Genomic DNA, 21955 nt, shown 5'->3' with positions numbered 1-21955 from the left:
GAAAAAGTCTGCTTTTACTCGACTGAGAAAAGTGATGGTAATTGAGCTTACCGTATGTGCATGCTGTCTCCCAACCCCCTTTCAGCTATGTGATGATGATGCCGTTCAAGCGGCAGGCGCTGGTGGAATTTGAGAACATAGACAGTGCCAAAGAGTGTGTGACATTTGCTGCAGACGAACCCGTGTACATTGCTGGTCAGCAGGCTTTTTTCAACTATTCTACAAGCAAAAGGATCACTCGGCCAGGAAATACTGATGATCCATCAGGAGGCAACAAAGTTCTTCTGTTATCAATTCAGAATCCCCTTTATCCAATTACAGTGGTATGGATTTTTACTATGACAAACTAAAAGTGATTTTCGAGTTTGCCGCTTGATCGACAAACGTATAGTCTTCTTCAGTGTCCTCTCGATATTTAGAAATAGTGGTTGATTTTAGAATTATTAGAATGAATCTTAACTTTGACTATTAAGTGTAATGGACAAACAAATGGTAAACACTTATACTAAAAAGTTCAGGAGTAGAGTTGTCATAGTCAAATAAGCACGTTTAAAGCATCCGTGCTGACTGTTTCTAGTAAGGGATTAGACAGACGTGTTGGAAATTATCTCTCTCACTCACGTGCCAGCACATTGATCAGGAGCATCTCCTAGGTAATGGCGGACTCCTTTAGTACAGTAAGATGCCTATGTCGTTACTGTAAGGTCTTTTGATGTAGCTCATTAAAAACTGGCCTGATTTACTTACATTCCCTGCCTCACCCTTTAAAAAAGTGATATTAGTAGAATTTTAAAAAGGATTCGTGTTGTAGACCAGTTGAGTGTTCTATTTTATAATCCCATGCTGTTTCATACCAAACGAGTGACAAAGACACTGGATTTTTGTACCGAATAGAATATTACAGTAAGGGAAACTTCAGTTAGTGTAACTTCTAGTAAGGGCATATGATATTGGGACATAAATTTAAATATTATCTCATGCCTTTAATTAGACATTTGTCTTTATTTTATAATATTTATAGACATGAGTATACAGTATTGACATAGTTAAAATATTTGGTGTTTTGGGGAAAAGAATATAACTTAATCTAGTACAATTGCCCTTGTTTGATTGTTGTTGAATCCCTAGCACCTCACAGTACGGCTGTGTGATTGTAGATATTCAAGAAATTTCTTGGAAGTTGAAAAATTGTTCCTAAGAGGGTGTTTAGGTTCTCCCTGGTTGATTCAGGCATCCTGTTTAATGTCATTTAACACTGTATAAATGGGCTTCTCTGGGTCTTTTCTTAATAGACATTGCCCCTTGAAAAATTGATACCAAGTTGTTCTACTACCCCTTAATAAATATTTATTACCGCAATTCAGGTGGTTACAATATGAACCATTTCAGAGTCATATTTGGAAAGCAACAGATTAATTAATTGCAGTTCTGGTATTAGTTGTGCTTACATATTGTATTTTAGTCTGTTAAGAAAATAAAAGTTGAGGATTCATTTAGGGATCAAACAGATAATAGTGCTTTTCCGATATTTCATTGGAATTTCTCTACTGTGTGGGTATTGTGTAGGTGAGAAAATAACTTTAGATTTATTGAAGTGAAACCATTTTTAAAAGTAATCAGTAATTAATAGAAATGACATCTTGACAGTTTGTTGTTTTTTTAGTAAAAGAAATCAGTGTATAGCCGTGATGTTTTTTCAAATATAAAATGTGAATAAATTTTGTTTTTTCCTTCTTAGGATGTTTTGTATACTGTATGCAACCCTGTTGGAAAAGTGCAGCGTATTGTTATATTCAAGAGAAATGGGATACAAGCAATGGTCGAATATCCTTTGTAAATTTTTAATTGATATGAATGAATGCTGTGTAACATAGACCTTATTTTTTTCTGCATAGTCGTGTTTAGACAAGTGGTACTTACATCCCCCCATTTATTTTTCTTAGATTTAAAAAATGAAACTGCAGTACCCACAAATAATTTTGTGTGCTATTATAAAACAATCTGGTGCTTCATCTTACAGAGAGTTTTGCCTTTTCAAAGAAGGAAAACTATTTGATAATATGTAAAATTGTACTTTTTTGAGATTTATCTTGAATAAACTTTTCTGGATATCTTCTTAAAACAAGTCATTTGGAAGTACCAAAACTTTAGAACCAATAGAACCTTTCTTTCTTTTCTTATTGAGTCTGAAATGATCCTAGTTTGTGTAAGAACTACTTCTGTGTTAAATTTGTTATGTGTTGAATAAAAAAGAGCAAGTTGCAAAATAGTAAAATACAGTCCTGTTTAAAATAATAATAATTTTTAAAAACTAATGTATGCGTAGAGAAAGGTAGGGATAAACAGCAAAATCCTAATGGTGCTTACTTCTGGCAAAGTGTTTCACTTCTCTTTTTAACCATTTTTGTAGTTTGATTTTATTTTTCGGAAAGAATCATAGAGAAAATTCTTTTAAAACCAATATAGTGGAGATAAGTACATGATTATAAAACCCTGCCTTTTCAGAAATATATGAAATTAAATGTTATTTTGTATTATTTTGGATCTTTGTGATGTTAAGAGTAAAATATTTCCTGTTTCAAGATAGTGAGCTCTCTTTTGCTGGGGAGTGTGATCATGTACCCTTTGCCTTCTCTGTTCCAATTTATAAAGTACTTCTGATTATTTAGAAGGATTAATGTGTAGCTAGGTTGGTTATATTGTGTTGCTGTTTTTTCTTATATTGTTGATTCCTTTTTCTTTCCCGATTTTTTAAAAATGTTTTGTCACATTCATACTTTTATTTTTTTAAGATTTTATTTATTTATCTTTAGAAGAGAAGGGAATGAGAGAGGGAGAGGAATATTAATGTATGGTTGCCTGTTGTGCATCCCCTGCTGGGAACTAGGCTGCAACCCAGGCATGTGCCTTGATTGGGAATTGAACCTCGATCCTCTGGTTCACAGGCCTGTGCTCAATCCACTGAGCTACACCAGCCAGGGCTGATTTATTTTGAAATTACAGTTAACATATTAGGTTCAGGTGTACATTTATATATCTTGCGATGGTACTGTTGCACCTAAAAATAAAATCTACTAAAACTTATCTAGAAATTTTATTTGTTAAAACATTTGCTGAAGTGAAAGTTCTGATTTTTTGAGTCCTTTTCTTAGGGATTGAATAATGATTGAGAATTGGACATGTTAAATCAAATTTCCTTAATAGAGCTTATGTTTGAATCAGTCCTTTGTGCCCAGAAAGCTAAAGCAGCACTCAATGGAGCAGACATTTATGCTGGGTGTTGCACACTAAAAATCGAATATGCAAGGGTGAGTATTTTTCCAACATTTCACCAAAGAAATATTTAGACTTTGGGTATACAATTTGAACTTACTTTCTTTTTAATCTTAACAGCCAACTCGTCTAAATGTTATTAGGAATGACAATGACAGTTGGGACTACACTAAACCATATTTGGGAAGACGAGGTAAGTATTTTACACATTTTATAATGTACTTATATCTGCTGAAAATTTTTGTATGAGCTAGTTCGTTCCAATGAAAATCTTGGTGAATGCTTTTGTTGCAAAAGGCCATGCAATGCTGGAAAATAACCTTGAACATTAGTGCCCCCTACTGGTATGTACTGAGTTATTTATATTTAGTTCAACAAAGGAGCCCACACATACAAGCACGCCCGCAGTTCCAGGACTTGCATTTCTCCAAGCAGCTCTCTCTCTTTGGAGGAGAGGAAACTGATTCAGAATATTCCTTACAAACTTCAAACTTGCACACTGCTTCTCTATGGAAAGGACTTTTCCCCCAAGCTGGACGAGGCATTAAGAAGGATAGAGGACTCCAGCAGGCTGACTCTACACTTCATCATGCACAACATCGGCATCAGCAAAAAGCCCTCTGAAAAACTCAGACTTGCAATTCACCTTGACTGCATACTGCATGCACCATCACCCAAGTTTTTAAAGGTGGACACTTAACAGTACTTCAGAGTTGCATGGGATGAACACCATGATAGACTGTGCCCATTTATTCAAGTTGTATGTGTATATTGGTCTGATTTCCCTTAAGGCTTCAGTTGTAGAATTTAAGACTTTTCATTAACAAATACTAGCCTTTATCTACAATGTTGTAAATCTTAATGCCCATTACTGTAACTGTTTGTAGCTTAGATTCAAATTGTTAATTGGCAAATAACCAGGGCCAGTTTATCTGTAGGTCTTGGGAATTGATAATGCTCAACCAGTCCACACAGATATTAAAGGTAAAAGGATTATTAGAAAGGTGCACACTTGCTGCACTTAAGGTTTTTTTCTTCCCTCAAGTGTGGTCATTGAATAGAATAATATAATGAAAAGTACATTATATGTAAAAGACGGTTTTCTGTGTGGTTTGATTTTTGTAAAGTGGTTGCTTATAAGTTGTTACTTTTTGTAACAATTTAAGGTTATCACTCATGTTAATTTGTACAACTAGAAATTTTGACATTTCAAATGGAGGTGAAAGTAATGTGTCTGTTCAAGGGAGAATCTATTTAAACTTGATAAATCTGAAAGTAAGAGCAGTGCACTTGAGGTACATTTTCACCTATAACCTACAAATGCTAGATTTCATGAGCATAGATTTTACTGATAAAATTGTTCAACGTAAATGTGTGGCAATTTTGGAATATACAGATTAAGATGTGGATCTTGTAAAAACAAGGGGGCTGCACTATTGGCTACATCTCAACTACAATATCAGCGTTTGAACCGTATGTTGGGAAAACTCACCAAGATGAGTGTGTCTGTAAAATTTAATAAACCAGAAAAAAATGTATGGCATCCAAAATATCTTGGGCAGTAGGGACTCTGCAGTGCATATATTCTTGCTCAAGGAAAAAAAATACAATGCAGTGGTTCTTTGCGTGTTTAAATATTTAGGACTTTTGTACGATTGGCCCCTTTAATTCTCAATTCTCAGGAAATCATCTTGCCTGATGTATGTATGGGGTTACAAACATTTGTTTTGTAATGCAGCTTTGGCTGGACCCCACATTTTTTACTACTCAGAAATCTGCTTGGTATAGGCTTGGTACACTTGAGTCCAGTGTTGGAAAACAAAGCCTTAGCACTCAGACAACAGAATGAGTGACTGATGAGAAATCTCTCACTTCTGTCAGATTACAGTCAGTGAACACTCAGGGTTTTGTTTTGTTTCACTTTTTTTCTTATTTGAACTAATGATTTTGGTTATATTTCTCTTAAAACATTTGTAGACATGCTTCTTATTTTAATAGTATTAACATCTTTTTTTTTTTGAAGGTCTAAAGTTTACACAAAGCCAACTTACATTAATTTTTCATGCAAGGAATTACAATCAAAAGTTTTAGAAATGTGTAAGGTAGATATTTAAATAGGGAAGTATAATTAAAGGAAGCCAAACAGAATTTTAGTTGTTCATGCTTTCAAGGGGAAAATTAATTTCTTACAGGTAGATGTTAGTCTGGCAATACTATACCAGTTTATGTTTTCATTTTTGTAGTGAGTTCAGCTTCTACTCAAGTTGATACTGAATTGTAACTTTTTTTTTACCAAAAAAGTACTTTTATAAATATAACTTTATTTTTTAAAAGTTCTTTTCAGCCCAAATTACATTTTAGTGTAAAGAATTTTTAGCCTGGACTGCAGAGATTCCCTCTAGAAATGTTCAATGAAACTTGTGTATATATGTATCTTTTGGTGGAGAAGGCCCACAGTTTCCAACAGGTTTCTGATGAATCCAGGAAAGGTTATAAACCACTGTTTATAGATTGGTGTATTGGGTGTTTTTCGACTCTTCTGCATAGTTCTTCTCTTTTATGTGATCTTATATTAGGTAGTGAGTGCTTCAAATAACGAGAATTATTAGTAATGGGAATGTTTGGCTAAAAGATACCTTGGAGATCATCTACCCTAACTCTTTCATTTTGTGAATGAAGATCGTTTCTGTGATTATATAGCAAACTAGTGGTTAAGTGGGGATGATCTTTCCTTGATAGCACGTGGTTACCTGTATGGATTAGACTGAGCCTTGAAGACACGGTGGTTTTGGTTGAAGTTCCTACATCAGATAGGAATTGTATTTATTGTTTGGTGGCATGCTTAAATAGAAGCACATTAGCAGAATGCATTAGCAGATTGGATTGAGTCCAAAGGAGTGAGATTGAGATGGTGAAGCCTTGTAAAGGGAGGAAGAAACAATGTTTAGACTGGAGAAGAAATGGCTTTGGGGAAATGGAGGGTCATAGTAGCTTTCAAGTACTTGGAAGGGTTTTGCAGAAAGACTTAAGTCTGTGACGTCCCAAATGGTATAGAATGTGGGTAGGGGACTAAAAAGTAAATTTCCTAGTCATTTAGGACTAACTGAAAATGTAAGGGAAAGAAGTGAGTGTCTTGTTACTGGTGTTGGGTCAGCAGAAGCTACATGGTCCCAATTGATCGGGATGCCACAAAGAGGCTTGACTCACTGAAGAAAAGTCGAACTCAGTGACTTCCTGGGTCCCTACCAATGCTGTGATAACTTGGAATAGGTAATTAAAATGCTACTTCTCTAGACAGAAGTGAATATTAAAGTATTTCTCACTCCCGTAAACCTCATTTGTTTAGGTGACTAAGGGTGTATAGAAAGCCTCGCTCTCTGAATTTCAAAGATCAGAATGACCAGACTGTTAAGATAAATTAAGAAAAAGTCTTACTGGTTGCTATAATTTGATCGGCACGCTTTCTAAAAGTATTGTACAGTGAATTTTAAAACTTACTAACCAGTATAGGAAGTGCTTTTAGAAACTTACAAGTCACTTTTTAGTGAAGACTCAAATTAGATTTGGGAAAATCGGCATATCTTCCCTGAAAATGTAACTAAAATAATAATAAAAAATTTAGGAGTATTGTAGTACTCTCATCCAATAATGTAGCCCCCTTGGTTAGCTTCATCTTGGCATCTTTAAATTTTGAGGGTGCTCATAGTCCTGCCTGGTGTTAAGATCTATACACAATAACCAATCCATGATATAATCTGGGCCAGTGATGTGCAGATTTCCAGCTCTCGAGTGTGTAGGTGATTGTAAATATGTGTATATACATACAAAATACTCTGTGTTTACTGATTGTGAAACCATGTAATACAGGTTGTTGTTGGCTTATGCTGAACTTCTTGAAAGAAGCCCACTTTGAAAATGTGTTGCTGTTGAAGCTAATAGTATGATTCAGGTACTGTCTTTCAAAAGTACTGCACTTAAAGCTTGTTTTAAAGACATGTATTGGTAAAAACTTCTGTACAGTGTCAAACTTTAGCATTGTGTACATTCACTTTCTGAGAAGTATCCATTCTTTTCTTAAATTTGAAAGCGTGATTGTATTTGGCATTTGCCAAAAAGATATTTCAAGTCAAGTGGAGTTTGTTAGATAGAATTATTTTCTTAAACTTTTGGTGTTTGTATTAAAAATGGATATGAATGGATGTTTAAAGTTAACCAGGTATCATATATATATATTTCTTATGAATTGTAATGGATGTTTTGAATGGGTTTTCCCATGTGAGAACTCTGTTAAGTACTTGGGTCAAAATTGTTAAAACCATGTTTCTACTTTTGTGTCAGATAGAGGAAAGGGTCGCCAGAGACAAGCCATTTTGGGAGAACACCCTTCTTCGTTTAGACATGATGGCTATGGTAAGTTTGTCAAGGCAGAAGGAAGGTAGTATAGACGAACTATTAGCGTTTTTGCATTTCTTATAAAGAATGCCTCATTTCTTGTTTCTGTTTTTCCTATTTACCAGAGTTGGTTTATATGGGGTCAGTCCCTTGTAACATACTCCCAAGCAATTGCCCAAAATATTCTTCTTCTTCTTTTTTTTTTCTAGAATATTGATCTATAGTCTTTGAGATAAATGAGGCTATTGATTGGGAATTTGAAAGCTTTTTTACCATCATATTTTGTTTTGTTTTGTCTTGGTTTTGATTAGTAATTGGCTCTGGTTCTGTTAGAGGGCCAGAATGAAGTGTTATTGCTTAGTAAGTGTATTTTTGTCCATTCTAGCAATTACAAGCAAAGAGGAATTTTGAGTAATAAAGGCAGAAAGAATGGGGCATTTGTTGAAAAGGAAACATGTTTCTGGTTAGATCTTTAATTATTTTTGTTCTACAGTTGATATTTTGGTTTTGGTGAAATTGGTTTGTATTTAATTCCTCTTTTAAAACTTCTTTAGTTTTAATGTTTGCTGTGTTGGTGAGTTAAGATTATGAAGCATAGAATAATATTTTTCTATAGGAGGGAGTTAGGTATCAGGCTATTGTCCTTGTGATTAGATGTTGAGAAATGCTGTCAATAACATTTTTAACTGGTTATAAGTTCTGTGGTTTTAAATATTTTTTAGTTTTTAAAAAGCACTATTTATTGACCTCACATATTCTGTGGTTTAAAGTTGAAGTCCAAAGCCATTTAAAGAAGTAGCAAATAGAAGTTGCTGTATCATACTTTGAGGTTTAACATCAAAACCACTGGTGTTGCCTATTGTCTGAAATATTTTCAGATATTTCAGATATTAGACTACATGTTTGATAACCACTCTTGGCTGTGGGTTTTTGTTTATTCCCCGTTGTCTTTTTTGAACCCCCCCTCCACAAAAAGATTTATTATGTGTGTGCTCATATGTTTGTTCAAGTTTCTATAATAGTCTGTATGGCAGAAGAAGTTAAAACAATGTTACGTATGACAAAGGAATAGGTGGTGTAAATTAATAGAATGAAAATCTTACTGCTTGCTGTCATTTTAAGAGTGTGTTCCTTCATAATTTATCAAGGTTTCTTTCACACTGTAAATATTAACAGTGGTCGTGTGGATAGTTCTGCTCCTGCAGTAAAGAAACACGGATTAGGAGCCCACTGTGCTTTGCGAAATGGAGGGTCACGGAAGAATTGTTAATCATAAGTTCGTAGTGTGGTTGTGAACATGTAACTGTGCCATGGGCATCAGCTGAAGGTTGAAATTGGTTGAATGTTTTGCCAAAGCAGGCTAGAAAAATCTGTGAAAGAAGAAATCTTTCTTTTCTTTATGAAGGACGAAGAACACCACCATAGTAGTGTTGACACAGACTGTTTTCTCAGTGTGATTTTTTAGGTTTTTCTTCCTTTATAAAATATACCTTATTGAAAATTGTATAAACAAAAGTATGGTATATGCCCTAGAAGAACTTTATATATTTTTTAAAAGCATATTGTGAAATACTTTGTCAGTTTTATGCCCTAATTTATTTAGAGTGTTTGTGTACATAAATTTTAAAATACAAGCTTACTTACAGAGAGGAGGTGCAGAATTCTTTGAAGTGATATTTTTTTAAATTACTGGTTTTAGAGAGAGAAAAGAGAGAGAGAGAAAGAAACATCAATTTGTTATTTCACTTGTTTGTGCATTCATTGGTTGCTTCTTGTATGTGCCCTGACCAGGGATGAAACCTGCAACCTTGAAGTTGGGACGATGCTCTAACCATAGAGCTACCCAGCCAGGGCATGATGATGGTTGTTAAGTAGGGACCTTGCAGGCTCTGGAGAGTCCTGCTGAAGAGGAATGGTTGTGGTGGGGTTGTGTAGGAGCATCTGTTCAGAGCTGTGGTCATCGAAACACTTAACTCAGGAGAATTCTACTTTCTAGCAGAATGGGATATAGGAGGGGAGGGGGATGGAGAGAGAGATGGGTAAAGATGCAGAGAAGTAAGCGGAGGAAATTGGGGAAAGACGTAGAAGATGGGAGTAGGAGCTAGGGAATTTTTACAAATGCAGCACGTCACACTGTATCCCTTAGGTTCAGCAGTTCAGCAAAACAGGATCATTTGCGTTTTTGTGCCATATCACGTGTGGCTTTTCCTTTATGTCGATATGTAAGAAAGAGGGAATCAAAAAGGTTTCATTCTTTAATTAGATTCGATTTATTATTTAATGTAGTATAACAGTATAAATCTGTGTCTTCAGAATTCTTTAAGTCTTTTAATTTGGGAAGCCCAGCCCTATGAGATGAACTGGTAGAAGCCCTTGTATTTGAAAAGTGGCAAAAATAAATACACAGATTTATTTGCTGTGAGTCCATGAAAAGTTTGTGTACCAGTTGCTGGTGTCATTGGATGTGGTTCCTGGACCAAAGATTTAAGAATATCAAAGATGAGAAACGCCTTCAAAATACTAATAATGCCATTTATGTAGCATTTTTTATGTAAGTGGATTTTTAAAATACTACCTGAAGCATGTTTTTTAAGCACCAGAATTTTTTTGCATGAACTATTTAGTATAGAAAGCTTTTACAAGACTTCTTTTTTCTTATTTTCTTGAGCAATATAAATAACAAATTAAGTTTTATAGATGACATGATTTAATCAATCCTAATGGCTCAAGGTCATAATTATAAACATCAGTTATACTCTTGCACTGAATTTGCTAGTTAAGTGTGGCAGTAGATATCAGAAGTTTTTGGACCTTGGCCAACTTAGGAAGAGTGGAAGGTTTCTACTGCCCGTCTACCATGCATCTTTCCACTTCCCGTGGAGAAGGAAATTTAGTGATAATAGTAACGTGTCCTTATGGTGGGGGGAGTGGTGCAGTAGATTATGTACATATATTTGTGCATAGGAGTAGGAATGATTTCTGTATGACCCCAGTGTACGTGTAGCAGTTTAAGTTAGATGCCCAAGTGTGTATACTTACTAACAGGTAACTCACCATAAGCTGTATTGGTTGTTTCGATAAACTACCAGTTGCCAGCAAGAAGAGCCATTGAAAACCGCAGCCAGTTTAAGGCAACACTGGTGATGATGCACAGATAAAGGGTTCCTCCGTAACACTGATTTCTCACCTTTTTTTATCATGTGGCACATCTGCAGCGCAACAAAAACACATTTTTTGCCAATCTTGACCCAAAAGGTATAATTTTGATTATTCACACTGGACAACTATTGTGTTGGCTATTGTCATTTTTTAATTTGACAGTCGGAGAGGAAAGAGGTCCGTGGCCCTGACTGAAGAGTCGCATGTGGCTCCTTGGCCCACGTGTCTCAGTTAGTGGGAGCAGCATCCCATACTCCGAAAGGTCCGAGGATTTGATTCCTGGTCAGGGCGCACACCTAGGTGTAGGGTTCCATCCCCAGTCAGTGTTTCCCTCTCATGTCAGTGTTCTTCTCCCTCTCTCCCTTCCTCTCTCCCTCTTTCTCTCTCTCTTCCTCTTTCTCTCAAACCAATAAACATTTAAAAATTCTTGAGTCAGCTATTGCATGCTAAAATTTTTTTTGCGGCACACCAGTTGAAAATCGCTGCTCTATAAAATTGCAGAAATTCAGGCTGCTGGCATGTGCTCCGTGGTAGTATTACTGTGTTGTGATAAATGGCAGCTATTTTTAGAATACCGAATACCGAGTCCACATAAGTTCTAATAGCATGCTGTAACACCAAAATACAGTAGTTCTTAGTAACTCCGTAGGTAATAGTAAAATGTCATTACTGTGTCCCTTAGTCTTACATAAAAACGAAAGTCAGTAGCATTATAGTTTTCACTTTTTGAGAAACAAGGAAAGGACTTGGGATTTTGGATTAGTTTCTTGCACATCAAAAGGACCTTAGCATGTATCCCAGAGTATGCTTCCATGAGCACTAACTCACGAGCATCTGTGATGTGTAGGTTTATATCTCTGAGTTATTTGTCTCCAGCTTAGTTGCCTCTTCTGAGTGCTTATGCCTTTCTTGTTGTTGTGATAAAGGTGCCCTGTGTCTACTTGTGGTATCAGTTTCTTTCTTCAGACTCGCTCATTCCTGTTTGTTTCACGCACTGCAGCCTTATTTTTCTTGTTACTTCTAATCTGTTGTAGATGGGAAAACCAGATGAAGTTGTTTAGAACTACTCTAGATAGAGTTAGGTTGATTCTTAAGGATTCTCAGCATAAGAGACATAGATTTTTGTGACAACAGGTTCAGGTTAGTCTTTATCTTCTGCTTCTTGATACTGCAAAAAGTGGACGTTGCTGAATAATGACACCTCTGAATAGGTGGGGTGTCCATGGTTTTAGTTACCTGAGTTTGAACTGGAATAAAATACTAACCTGAGAGTACATTGTAGTAAGTTATGTTTTAGGAGACTTTTCATTGGAACTAAAGATGTTCTTGTTGTTATAGCTGTATAAAGATAGTGTTCCAGATTTTACTGTATATGTTTTTGTAGTATTATCCAACAAAGGACATTGGCAGAAGGTTTTTTTAAACTTGGGGTATAATGATGTATATACAGTGACCCCAAGTTTACACTGATTCCTCCACTCTGTCTGTGGCCTGATCTTTTGCACCTTTTTTTTGTTGTTGTTAAACCACTATTTTTTTTTATTTTATGAACTTAAAACCTGATGTATACAGATGCATGCAGGCCAGTGTATATTGAATCTGGTCCAAATAGATGTAGATTTTATTAATTACCACAGGTTATATTTGAACATTCACACATTTGAGTTTTCTTTGGGCAAATATTAGACTAATTATATTAAGAGTTTATTTTTTTGCGTGGTATATAGTATATTTGCTAAAGTTGTGTTTTTTTCTTTTCTTTTCTTTTTTTTTTTTTTTTGGTCATTTTTATAGGATCGCATGGTCCATTGTTGCCTTTACCGAGTCGTTACAGAATGGGCTCTCGAGATACACCTGAGCTTGTTGCATATCCATTGCCACAGGCCTCTTCCTCGTACATGCACGGAGGAAGTCCCTCTGGGTCAGTTGTAATGGTTAGTGGGCTGCATCCACTAAAAATGAATTGTTCAAGAGTCTTCAACCTATTTTGTTTATATGGAAATATTGAAAAGGTAAGTTTAATTATATATATATATATATATATATACACACATATATATATATTGCTAAGATAATATAGGAAAATCTGAAAAGACAGCAAATGCATGTTTTCTTGAATAAACATTCAAGTTCTTTTACTAGTAATTTACATGGCTAAAAATTCATTAGGAAGTCTAGAAATTGTTTTTTGTTGGTAAGTGATCAGTAATAGGTTATTGCTACTAAAGATATTTTTAAATAACAAATACAGATAGAAATCTAAAATAATTTAATCACCAGAGTATACAGGCATAAATCTTATTTTTTATCATCTCAAAGAGATTCTAGCATTTAAAAGATTTTATTTACTTATTTTTAGAGAGAGGGGAAGGTAAGGAGAAAGAGAGAGAGAGGAGCATCGACGTGTGAGAGAAACTTGGATCAGTTGCCTCTCACACGCCTCCAATCCCAGGCCTGGCCAGCGACCTTTGTGTTCATGGGATGATACCCAGCCCACTGAGACGCACAAGCCAGGGCAGCAGATGCTAGTATTGAACGTGTTAAACTGGAATTTGAAATAGTAGTTACTTTCATGGATCTAGGTATATAGACACATGTCTCAGAGTTTGGTTCAAGTCATGAGTTTTAGGAGAGTTCTGATTTACGTAGATTTACTTGCCTCCCAACCGCTTGAGTTCCTGTGTCTTCTGAGGAACGATGTGCTTTTAGCAGCAGCAGCGCTTGGTGTTTGGTGTTTGAAATGAACCCACTTCAGTAGCATTTGCCCAGAACGTCTTGTCCAAGGCTTATACTAAAAAAGAAGCAGAACGTTTAAATTGTACATATTTTGAAGATCTCTCAAATTGTGACTTGATTGTCACCAGATAACTCTGTGGTTTCTCCACATCTGTGATGTTTTGTTCATTGATAATTTTATAAATTCTTAGGATAGTCCCTATTACAAAATAGATATTAAACTATATTTGAATGCATCGTGGAAACTTTACTGGGGAAATTGTTTGATATACTTGCTGCTTTGAGTTTCAGTGTTGTAGTAATGCTATTTTCCCTGTTTTCACATCAATAAAAAAGTACGATTATGTTATGTGAGTCTCTTGGTACTCTTCGTCCTTAATTTGATTCTAAGGCCTCCCTGATTTGAGGAAATAACTTGGAAAAATCTCTGAAATAAGAGTTTCCTCCACATATTTGACCACATTTTTAAAAAATTTACATTTGGTCTAGGTGATGACATACGAGATGTATCGACTTATATAACTAGCCAAGACTACATGGGACAGATTTAGCAACATTGGGAGAAATAGTTCAGATTTTTTCATACAGACATTTATCTTAGATGTCTGGTTGTTAGTTAAGGTCTGGGAGCCTCATGCTTGATAACTAAATGGGCTTTAATGTATATTTTAACCTTCTTTACATAGTATTACTTTTTTTGGTGCTTTTCACATTTATTAAGTAATCAGAATCAGGCCGTTTAATCAATACTTTTAGTAGAGCTTTTTGTCTTTTGTTTTATGGACTAATTATGATGTAGTAAGCCAAATTACTTTGTCTGACAAAACTTTTAAGTTTTCTGTGTGTTGTTTGAATAATTCTAGTTTCTCTCACTTGGCATCTCAACATTTTAAAAATATTTTAAATGATGTATTATGATACATTAAACTCAAGCCATCATAATCCTTACAATAGCTCTATATAATTTTTCCTAACTTGTTTTAAAAATTTACGAGCGCAAAAACTACATACTTAACATATATATATATGTATTCGTGATTAGATTTATAGGGTGTTATTGGTTTTAATCAAGGAAGAGAGATTTTGCCCAAAAGAAGACAGTTAATTTCAGATGAAACTGCAAAGTCCTGCTATAGCTGAGTTCTGTTCAAGTGCAGGTGTAGTATAAGAATGCTAGGGTAGCACATTAAAATTGATAGTTGTGGTGGTGGATGTAAGTGTTACATTGCATTTGATGTGTAAGTATATTCCCAGTATTCCTTCGAAGTCAACTGGTAAGGAAGTATGTCGTGGCCCTGGCCGATGCGGCTCAATGGATTGGGCATCAGCCTGTGAACTGAAAGTTCAATCCCTGGTCAGGGCACAGGCCTGGGTTGTGGGCTGGGGCCCCATTTGGGAGTGTATGAGAGGTGACCATGTATCTCTCACACATCGATGTTTTCTTTCCCTCTCTTTCTTCTTCCCTTCCCCTCTCTCTTAAAAAAAAAAAAAAGAAAATAGAAACTTAAAAAAAGGTGTCATGGATGTTAGTAGTATTAATATCTATTTATGAACTTTTCAATAGGAAAATCACTATGCCAAGTGATTTTCATACTTTATCCCATCTAACCCGTATAGCACTTACATTAAAATGGAAATAAGAGAATATTGTGACCTCTGCCTAAGATGGCATGAAAACTTGTGAAGTAGTGCCTGTTTTTAAGCTGTCCCTGCCTTGCACAAACCTTTCTATAGGCAGTGTTGTCTCAGGGCCACCTTGTATTATTTTTTTCTTCGATAATTTTATTCATTTATTTTGTTCATTGATTCTGTGGGGAGAGAAACATTGATTTGTTGTTCCACTTATTTATGCATTTATTGGTTCCTTCCAGTATACACCCTGACCAGGGATGGAACCCATAACCTGGGTGTATCAGGACCATGCTCTAACCAACTGAGCTACCCAGCCAGGGCCTTTTGGTGTCTCTCATATAGGATTTTGTATATTGCTGTAACAGCACTCTGGATGTTGATAAATATTACTTACTTTTAAATTTCTGACCTACCTACTAGAATATAAACTTAAAGAGGACCATGTCTGTTATGTTCACTATTAAATTCCCAGTGCCTAGCACAGTGCTTATCAAAGCATAAGGCATTAATAAATATTTGTTGAATGAATAACTATTGATGAGTCCTGCCAGCTGTTGTTATCTCCATGTTACAGGGAGTCCGAGGCTCAGAGAAGCGGAGAAATTGCTGTACATCATGCAGTTAGTAACCAGCAGAGCCAGGGGACGCCTGTTCTCTTCCTCGGCGTGCTGTGCAGCATAGTTAAACTCTTCTCTCTAGCTTTCTTTGATACGGCACATCAGATAACGTTTAAGGTGCAGGTGATCTCCTGCATTTAACGTAACCATCTAAACCATATCACCTTCTAGTAATTCTGTTACTCTGAGAGGGAATGAAATAGTTACCTTTTTGGAATTTTTGTATTTACAGGTAAAATTCATGAAGACCATTCCTGGTACAGCACTGGTAGAAATGGGTGATGAATATGCCGTGGAAAGGGCCGTCACACACCTGAACAATGTCAAATTATTTGGGAAAAGACTTAATGTTTGGTAAATATCTTAAGTGCTAAATTTAAAAATATTTCCAAATCTTTATTCTTTTTATTAACAACATTAATTTCAGAATATTTTAATGTAACTGAGGGCACATCTGAAATTTCTACCTTGGTGTTGTGATTTTAGGCAAAGTATTAGGATTATGTAATCAGATTTTGCTCACTTCTATCTACTTTTTAGTTTTATGATTATAAAACAGCATGTTAAAGTGGGCACATTTTATGTTAAAGTTTTCTAGTATGAGAACATATTCAATAGATTTTTCTTTCTAATATCTAAAATATGAGTTATTTAACTCAAACTAAATTTAAATATGTAAGTAAATGTTAAATGTTAAATATTTAAACTGTGTTTACATAGCTACATATGCCCTTTTTAACATTGATGTGGGTATATATGCTAACATTTTGAGACTGTTTATGCTGCTTTTTATCTAACAAGGTGTGTTCTGTACTTTATCTCTTTCCACTCTGTAGTGTGTCTAAACAACATTCAGTTGTTCCAAGTCAAATCTTTGAGCTGGAGGATGGTACAAGCAGCTACAAGGATTTTGCAATGAGCAAGAACAATCGCTTTACCAGTGCCGGCCAGGCATCTAAGAACATAATCCAGCCGCCCTCGTGTGTGCTGCATTATTACAATGTTCCGTTGTGCGTCACAGAAGAGACCTTCACAAAGGTAGGCCCTGACATACCAATTGGGTAAAATGTTCCGATTTTCAGTTTTCAGATATACCATATTTTAGCTCTGTTCATCTGCTTTTGACATTGTTAGTATTCTGTTGTGTGTTTGGTGCTTTATTTATATAATTTATTCTTTGACTATTGTACTCCTGGCCTCTGTTCTTCATTGGTCTTTTTGGTTTGTGACACAGTCTTTTAAGAGTTGAAATTAGAATGAGATACTCTTAACTCCTGCATTCAGAAAGTTCTATTGCTGTGTTTAATTCTTACCCACAACAAAATTTTATATATCCCCGACTTTTCCCCTAACTGGAGAAAATACTTCAGAAAAGAGTTTATTTTATGGAACTCCATTCCTGTTGGTCAACCAGTAAATCCTGGTCTGAGAATATGTATTTCAGTTACAAATCTGTGGTTTTCATTGGTTTTCTTATACAACTTGTTAATCTAAAAACATATTTTATCTAATTCATTCGTGCCAGGCTCAAAACTTAAAAGCTGCTGTAAAGTTGATTTTTATTTTAAAAAAGGTAGAAATCTTTTTTTGACCATATTTTTAACAGAGCACCACATTTCTTTAACAGTTGTGTAATGACCATGAAGTTCTTACGTTCATCAAATATAAAGTGTTCGATGCAAAACGTGAGTGCACATTCCCTCTTCTGAAGTTTTCTGGTTAAGTTGATGACAAGCAAATAACAGCTGGATTTGTGATTTTTGCCTTAGCGTCTGCCAAAACGCTCTCTGGGCTCTTAGAATGGGAGTGCAAAACCGATGCTGTAGAAGCCCTTACAGCTCTTAATCACTACCAGATAAGAGTTCCAAGTAAGTGAAATTGTGTCGTCATTTTCCTGTGGGAGGTCCTGGCAGAAGTATTGACAATAATTTAAAAATAACACTTACTAGCTTTTAAAAAATAGAGAAGTACAAGGAATAAAAGGCATGTGAACCATATACTCGTTATATTAGTTACCGATTGCTGTGTAACAGATGATCTCAACATTTAACACCTTGCAACAGCAAACATGGCCCTGGCTGGTGTGGATGATTCGTTGGAGCATAGCCAAAAAGGTTGCAGGTTTGATCCACAGTCCCGGTGCATACGTTACCTTGTCTAGGAGCGTATGGGAGGTAGCCAGTCGTTTCTTTCTCTTCCTTAGTTAATCTCTCTCTAAAGGCAAGGAAAATGTCCTTGGGTGAGGATGTTTAAAAAACCCCAGCAAACATTTATTATCTTACTATTGCTGAGGGTCAGTAATCTGTATACAGTTCAGCTGGGTAGTTCTAGCTCAGGGTCTCTCGTGAAGTTGCACTGAGGCTGCTCCCTGGGCCTGCAGGCATTTCTGGTCTTAACTGAGCTTTCTCAGGTAGTTGTTTGCAGGCCCATTCAGGCCACGCCGTCCGTTTCCTGGTAACTGGCTTCCTTCAGAGTGAGTGATCCAAAAGGGATGAACGCAGAAGACCGAAGTAGAAGCCACAGTGTCTTTGATAACCTAACATCGCGAGTGACGTAATATCACATATGCTGTATTCTTTTGGTCACACAGACCATAAAACAGTGGTACACTGTGGAGGGGACACGAGAGGGCTGTGAATACCAGGAGGCAGGGGGGATCCTTGCAGCCATCTTGGAAGCTGGTCTCTACAATACCTGTTGATCTTTTTAGAGAAAAACAATATATGTATAGGGCTAAAAAACTCAAAAGAGTACATGAAGCTACAAAATGAAAATTGAGGCTTTCTATACCTTCTAACCCTTAAAAAAGATTTTATTTATTTTTAGAAAGAAAAGGGAGGGAGAAAAAAATGGGGAGAGAAATATCAATTGGCTGCCTCTCATATGCCCCCAGCTAGGGACCTGGCCTGCAATCCAGGCATGTGCCAGCCTGACTGGGAATCGAACTAGTGACCTTTTGGTTTGCAGATTGGCGCTCAATCCGCTGAGCTACACCAGCCAGGGCAATACCTTCTAACCTTTGTTTCTTACTTTTATTCCTTCTCCCAGTGTAAATATATATGTATATTTTGAAACTTACTCAGAATGGTTTCTTTGTACATACTGTTCAGTGCCTTGCTGTTTTCACTTAATATATCTTGGAGCTATTTCTGTGTCAGCACATGCAAAGCTACTTTTTATTTTTAAAGACTTTATATTTATTTATTTTTAGAGAGAGAGGAAAGGAGGGAGAAAGAGGGAAAAATCATTGTGTGAGACATACATCAATTGGTTGCCTCTTGCAGGCACCCAACCGGGGAACCTGGCCCACAACCCTGGCATGTGCCCTAACCAGAATCGAACCAGCAACTTTTCAATTCACAGGCCAGCACTCAATCCACTGAGTCACACCAACCAGGGCTTTTTTTTTTAAGTGTTTGCAGAGTAGCTAATCATAGTAGAGATAGATATACTTCAGTTTATTTGATTTACCCATTTCTGTACAGATGATTACTGTTTGTGTCCAGTTATTTCTGTTTCTGTAACATATGTCCTTAGAGTTGTGCTTTTCTTACTTGTAGGGCAATTTCCTAGTAGTGGAGGGCATTAAGCTGTGTATTTTGGTAAATGTTAGTTTTAAAAAGCTTTAAAAAGCTTGCCACCAGCCCTGGCTGGTGTAGCTCAGTGGATTGAGCGCGGGCCTGCGAACCAGAGGATCACGGTTTGATTCCCAGTCAGGGCACATGCCTGGGTTGCAGGCCAGTTCCCAGCAGGGATGCACGAGAGGCAACCATACATTGATATTTCTCTCTCTCTCTCCTTCCCTTCCCCTCTAAAGATAAATAAAGAAAATCTTAGAAATAAATATATAAATAAAAAATAAAAAATAAAAAAATAAAAAGCTTGCGCCAGTTTATATTCCTGCCTGTGGTAAATGAAAACGCCTATTTCCTAACACTTGTAGCAACAGAGTACTCTGACTTTCTGTTTTTTCAAAATTTGTATCAAATGAAATCACTCTCCATTGTTAATTCTCTCCATTGTATAAAGGCTTCTTTTTTACCGTGCAAAGTATTTAAGTCTTGAAGCTTTGTGCTGTGCAATTTACTTTGATCCTGGTTCTAAAGGGTATTAAAACTTTAGCTTTCTAAATAATAGGAGAAAAATGATTATTAATTGTATTAGGTGTAGTAATGAATGGCAGTTAAGGAAAAAAATAAAACACTGAAGGATTTGTGGATTTGCTTTAAAATATTCTTTTTTTTAGATTTTATTTATTTATCTTTAGAGGGGAAGGGAAGGAAAGAAGTATCAATGTATGGTTGCCTCTCATGAGTCCCCCGCTGGGAACTGGCCTGCAACCCAGGCATGTGCCCCAACTGGGAATCAAACTGCGATCATGTGGTTCGCAGGCCTGTGCTCAATCCACTGAGCTATGCCAGCCAGGGCTGCTTTAAAATATTCTTGCTCCTAGAAGTGTGTGGAAGGTAGGCAGATGAAATGGACTCCCAAATACTGACGATAACTGAGGTGAGGTGATATGTGAGAGCTTATTATACCACTCTGTGTATTTTTTGTTTGAAAATTAAAAAAAATTAAAAGTTAAATAAATAGGAATACTTCCCATTTTACCTCTGGTTACAAAAGTAAGTTTTAGTTAGGCTTAATTTTTGATAGAAAGTTTTAAAAGACTTTAAAATTATATGTACAGTTGAGATATATTCAAGGTAGTTTATGAATTACAAACTCTTTGGAGACAAAGTTATTTCTGTTTTATCCTTTGCACTGTCTTGCAAATACTTTTTCATGTATATGCCTTTTCCTTTATTTGTTTTTTTCCTCTTAAGTAGTTATGGCTTTTGAGACAAATTCTTGTATATGAAACACCAGAATTGGCCCTGGCTAGTGTGGCTCACTTGGTTGGAGAGTCATCTGTAGACTGAAAGGCCATAGGTTCAATTCCCAGTCAGGGCACATGCGTGGGTTGTAGGTTCAATCCCCAGTTGGGGCGCATATGAACAGCAATGAGTTAGTGTTCTTCTCCCTCTCTCTGTCCCTTCCCCTTCGTCTAAGATCAATAAGCATGTCCTTGGGTGAGGACTTAGGAAAAAAGATAAATAAATAAACAGAACTGTTTATTTGTATAATTAATTGATGAAGAGTTGTCTCTGCTTGGTCTGAAAAGCTAGAGAAAAATGCATGAAATGCACTTTTTAAAAAGTAATTTTAGAATTTACATGCCCTAGTGATTAGATATTTAATCCCAGATCTCCTGGAATTTTTCTCAGCTTATTGATATCTTCCTTTGCATTCCAGTCTTTTCCCTCTTCCCAAGCTATATTTGAATTGGTTTTTGTTGAGGAATTACCATTGGTAATATTTTCTGCAGAGTGAGCTTTTTGCTCATGGACATACACCTAATCCTGACACTATTTATCTGTAATGATTAATTCTCTGAAAAAACAATCATGGGCCTCGTGTGTTGTTGGATAGTGGTCAGAACAATAGGGGCGTAGCGATAGACGGAGTTGCTGGCGTCCCGGAGCTTTCCTGCCAGCAGATCAGAACACAGGTAATCTTCCCCTTGCCCTTTATGTAGGAGTTTGCCTTCCTCGTAGCCCTGCTTCTCATACCATAGAAAGGTAAAATGATTTATTCTGCTGATTTAAAGTAATCTTGAAAGTGTGAAGTGAGCTATTAACTTTGTTTTTTAATGTTTACAGATGGCTCCAATCCCTACACATTGAAGCTTTGCTTTTCTACATCATCCCATTTATAAGAAGAGAAGAGCATGTTAGAATTTATGTTCACCTTTATTACAATTTTAAAGCTATACTTCATTTAAAAAAATCTAAAATGGTTGATCTAATGTTGCCTTGCTCCTTTGACTTAAGATCCTGTTCTGTAATAAACAAATATTTTGCCTTGAGTAAATTTGTTGTAGACTTACATATTGAATTGTTTTCATTTTAAAATAGAATGTCATGATGTAGACTGTCTACAGCTTCCTTGTAGATCACTCAAATACACGGTTTCTAATCTTATTATTTTTCTTCCACAGTGAAAATATATTTGCATTCTTAATGCTATTATCTGCAAGTATTTTTCCATTGCGTGTGAGATTAATGCAGGCGAAAGTATTGCATTTTAATATTATAGAATTCCTA

The 21955-nt window shown here is 36.0% G+C and overlaps 1 protein-coding gene across 2 annotated transcripts in view; it reads left to right on the top strand.

The window, feature by feature from the left end:
• Positions 1–21735, top strand: part of HNRNPLL (heterogeneous nuclear ribonucleoprotein L like) — a 45287-nt gene extending 23552 nt beyond the window's left edge. Inside the window, exons 3-13 of one of the 2 annotated variants that reach the window (XM_037066487.1) lie at positions 86–323; positions 1739–1824; positions 3212–3308; positions 3394–3466; positions 7612–7683; positions 12619–12836; positions 16042–16163; positions 16646–16847; positions 17437–17494; positions 17579–17677; positions 21512–21735. In XM_037066487.1, the coding sequence (XP_036922382.1) occupies positions 86–323; positions 1739–1824; positions 3212–3308; positions 3394–3466; positions 7612–7683; positions 12619–12836; positions 16042–16163; positions 16646–16847; positions 17437–17494; positions 17579–17677; positions 21512–21567 (1321 nt within the window). In that variant the 3' untranslated portion in view covers positions 21568–21735. The remainder of the gene's footprint in view (positions 1–85; positions 324–1738; positions 1825–3211; positions 3309–3393; positions 3467–7611; positions 7684–12618; positions 12837–16041; positions 16164–16645; positions 16848–17436; positions 17495–17578; positions 17678–21511) is intronic. The other variant, XM_037066488.1, reaches the window with a different exon arrangement.
• The last annotated feature ends 220 nt before the right edge of the window (positions 21736–21955 follow it).

The sequence above is a fragment of the Sturnira hondurensis genome, unplaced genomic scaffold (genome assembly GCF_014824575.4).
Source record: "Sturnira hondurensis isolate 20B ecotype Veracruz unplaced genomic scaffold, ASM1482457v3 Scaffold0016663, whole genome shotgun sequence".
NCBI classification, from domain to species: Eukaryota; Metazoa; Chordata; class Mammalia; order Chiroptera; family Phyllostomidae; genus Sturnira; species Sturnira hondurensis.
This window is presented reverse-complemented; position numbering and strand designations above follow the sequence as displayed.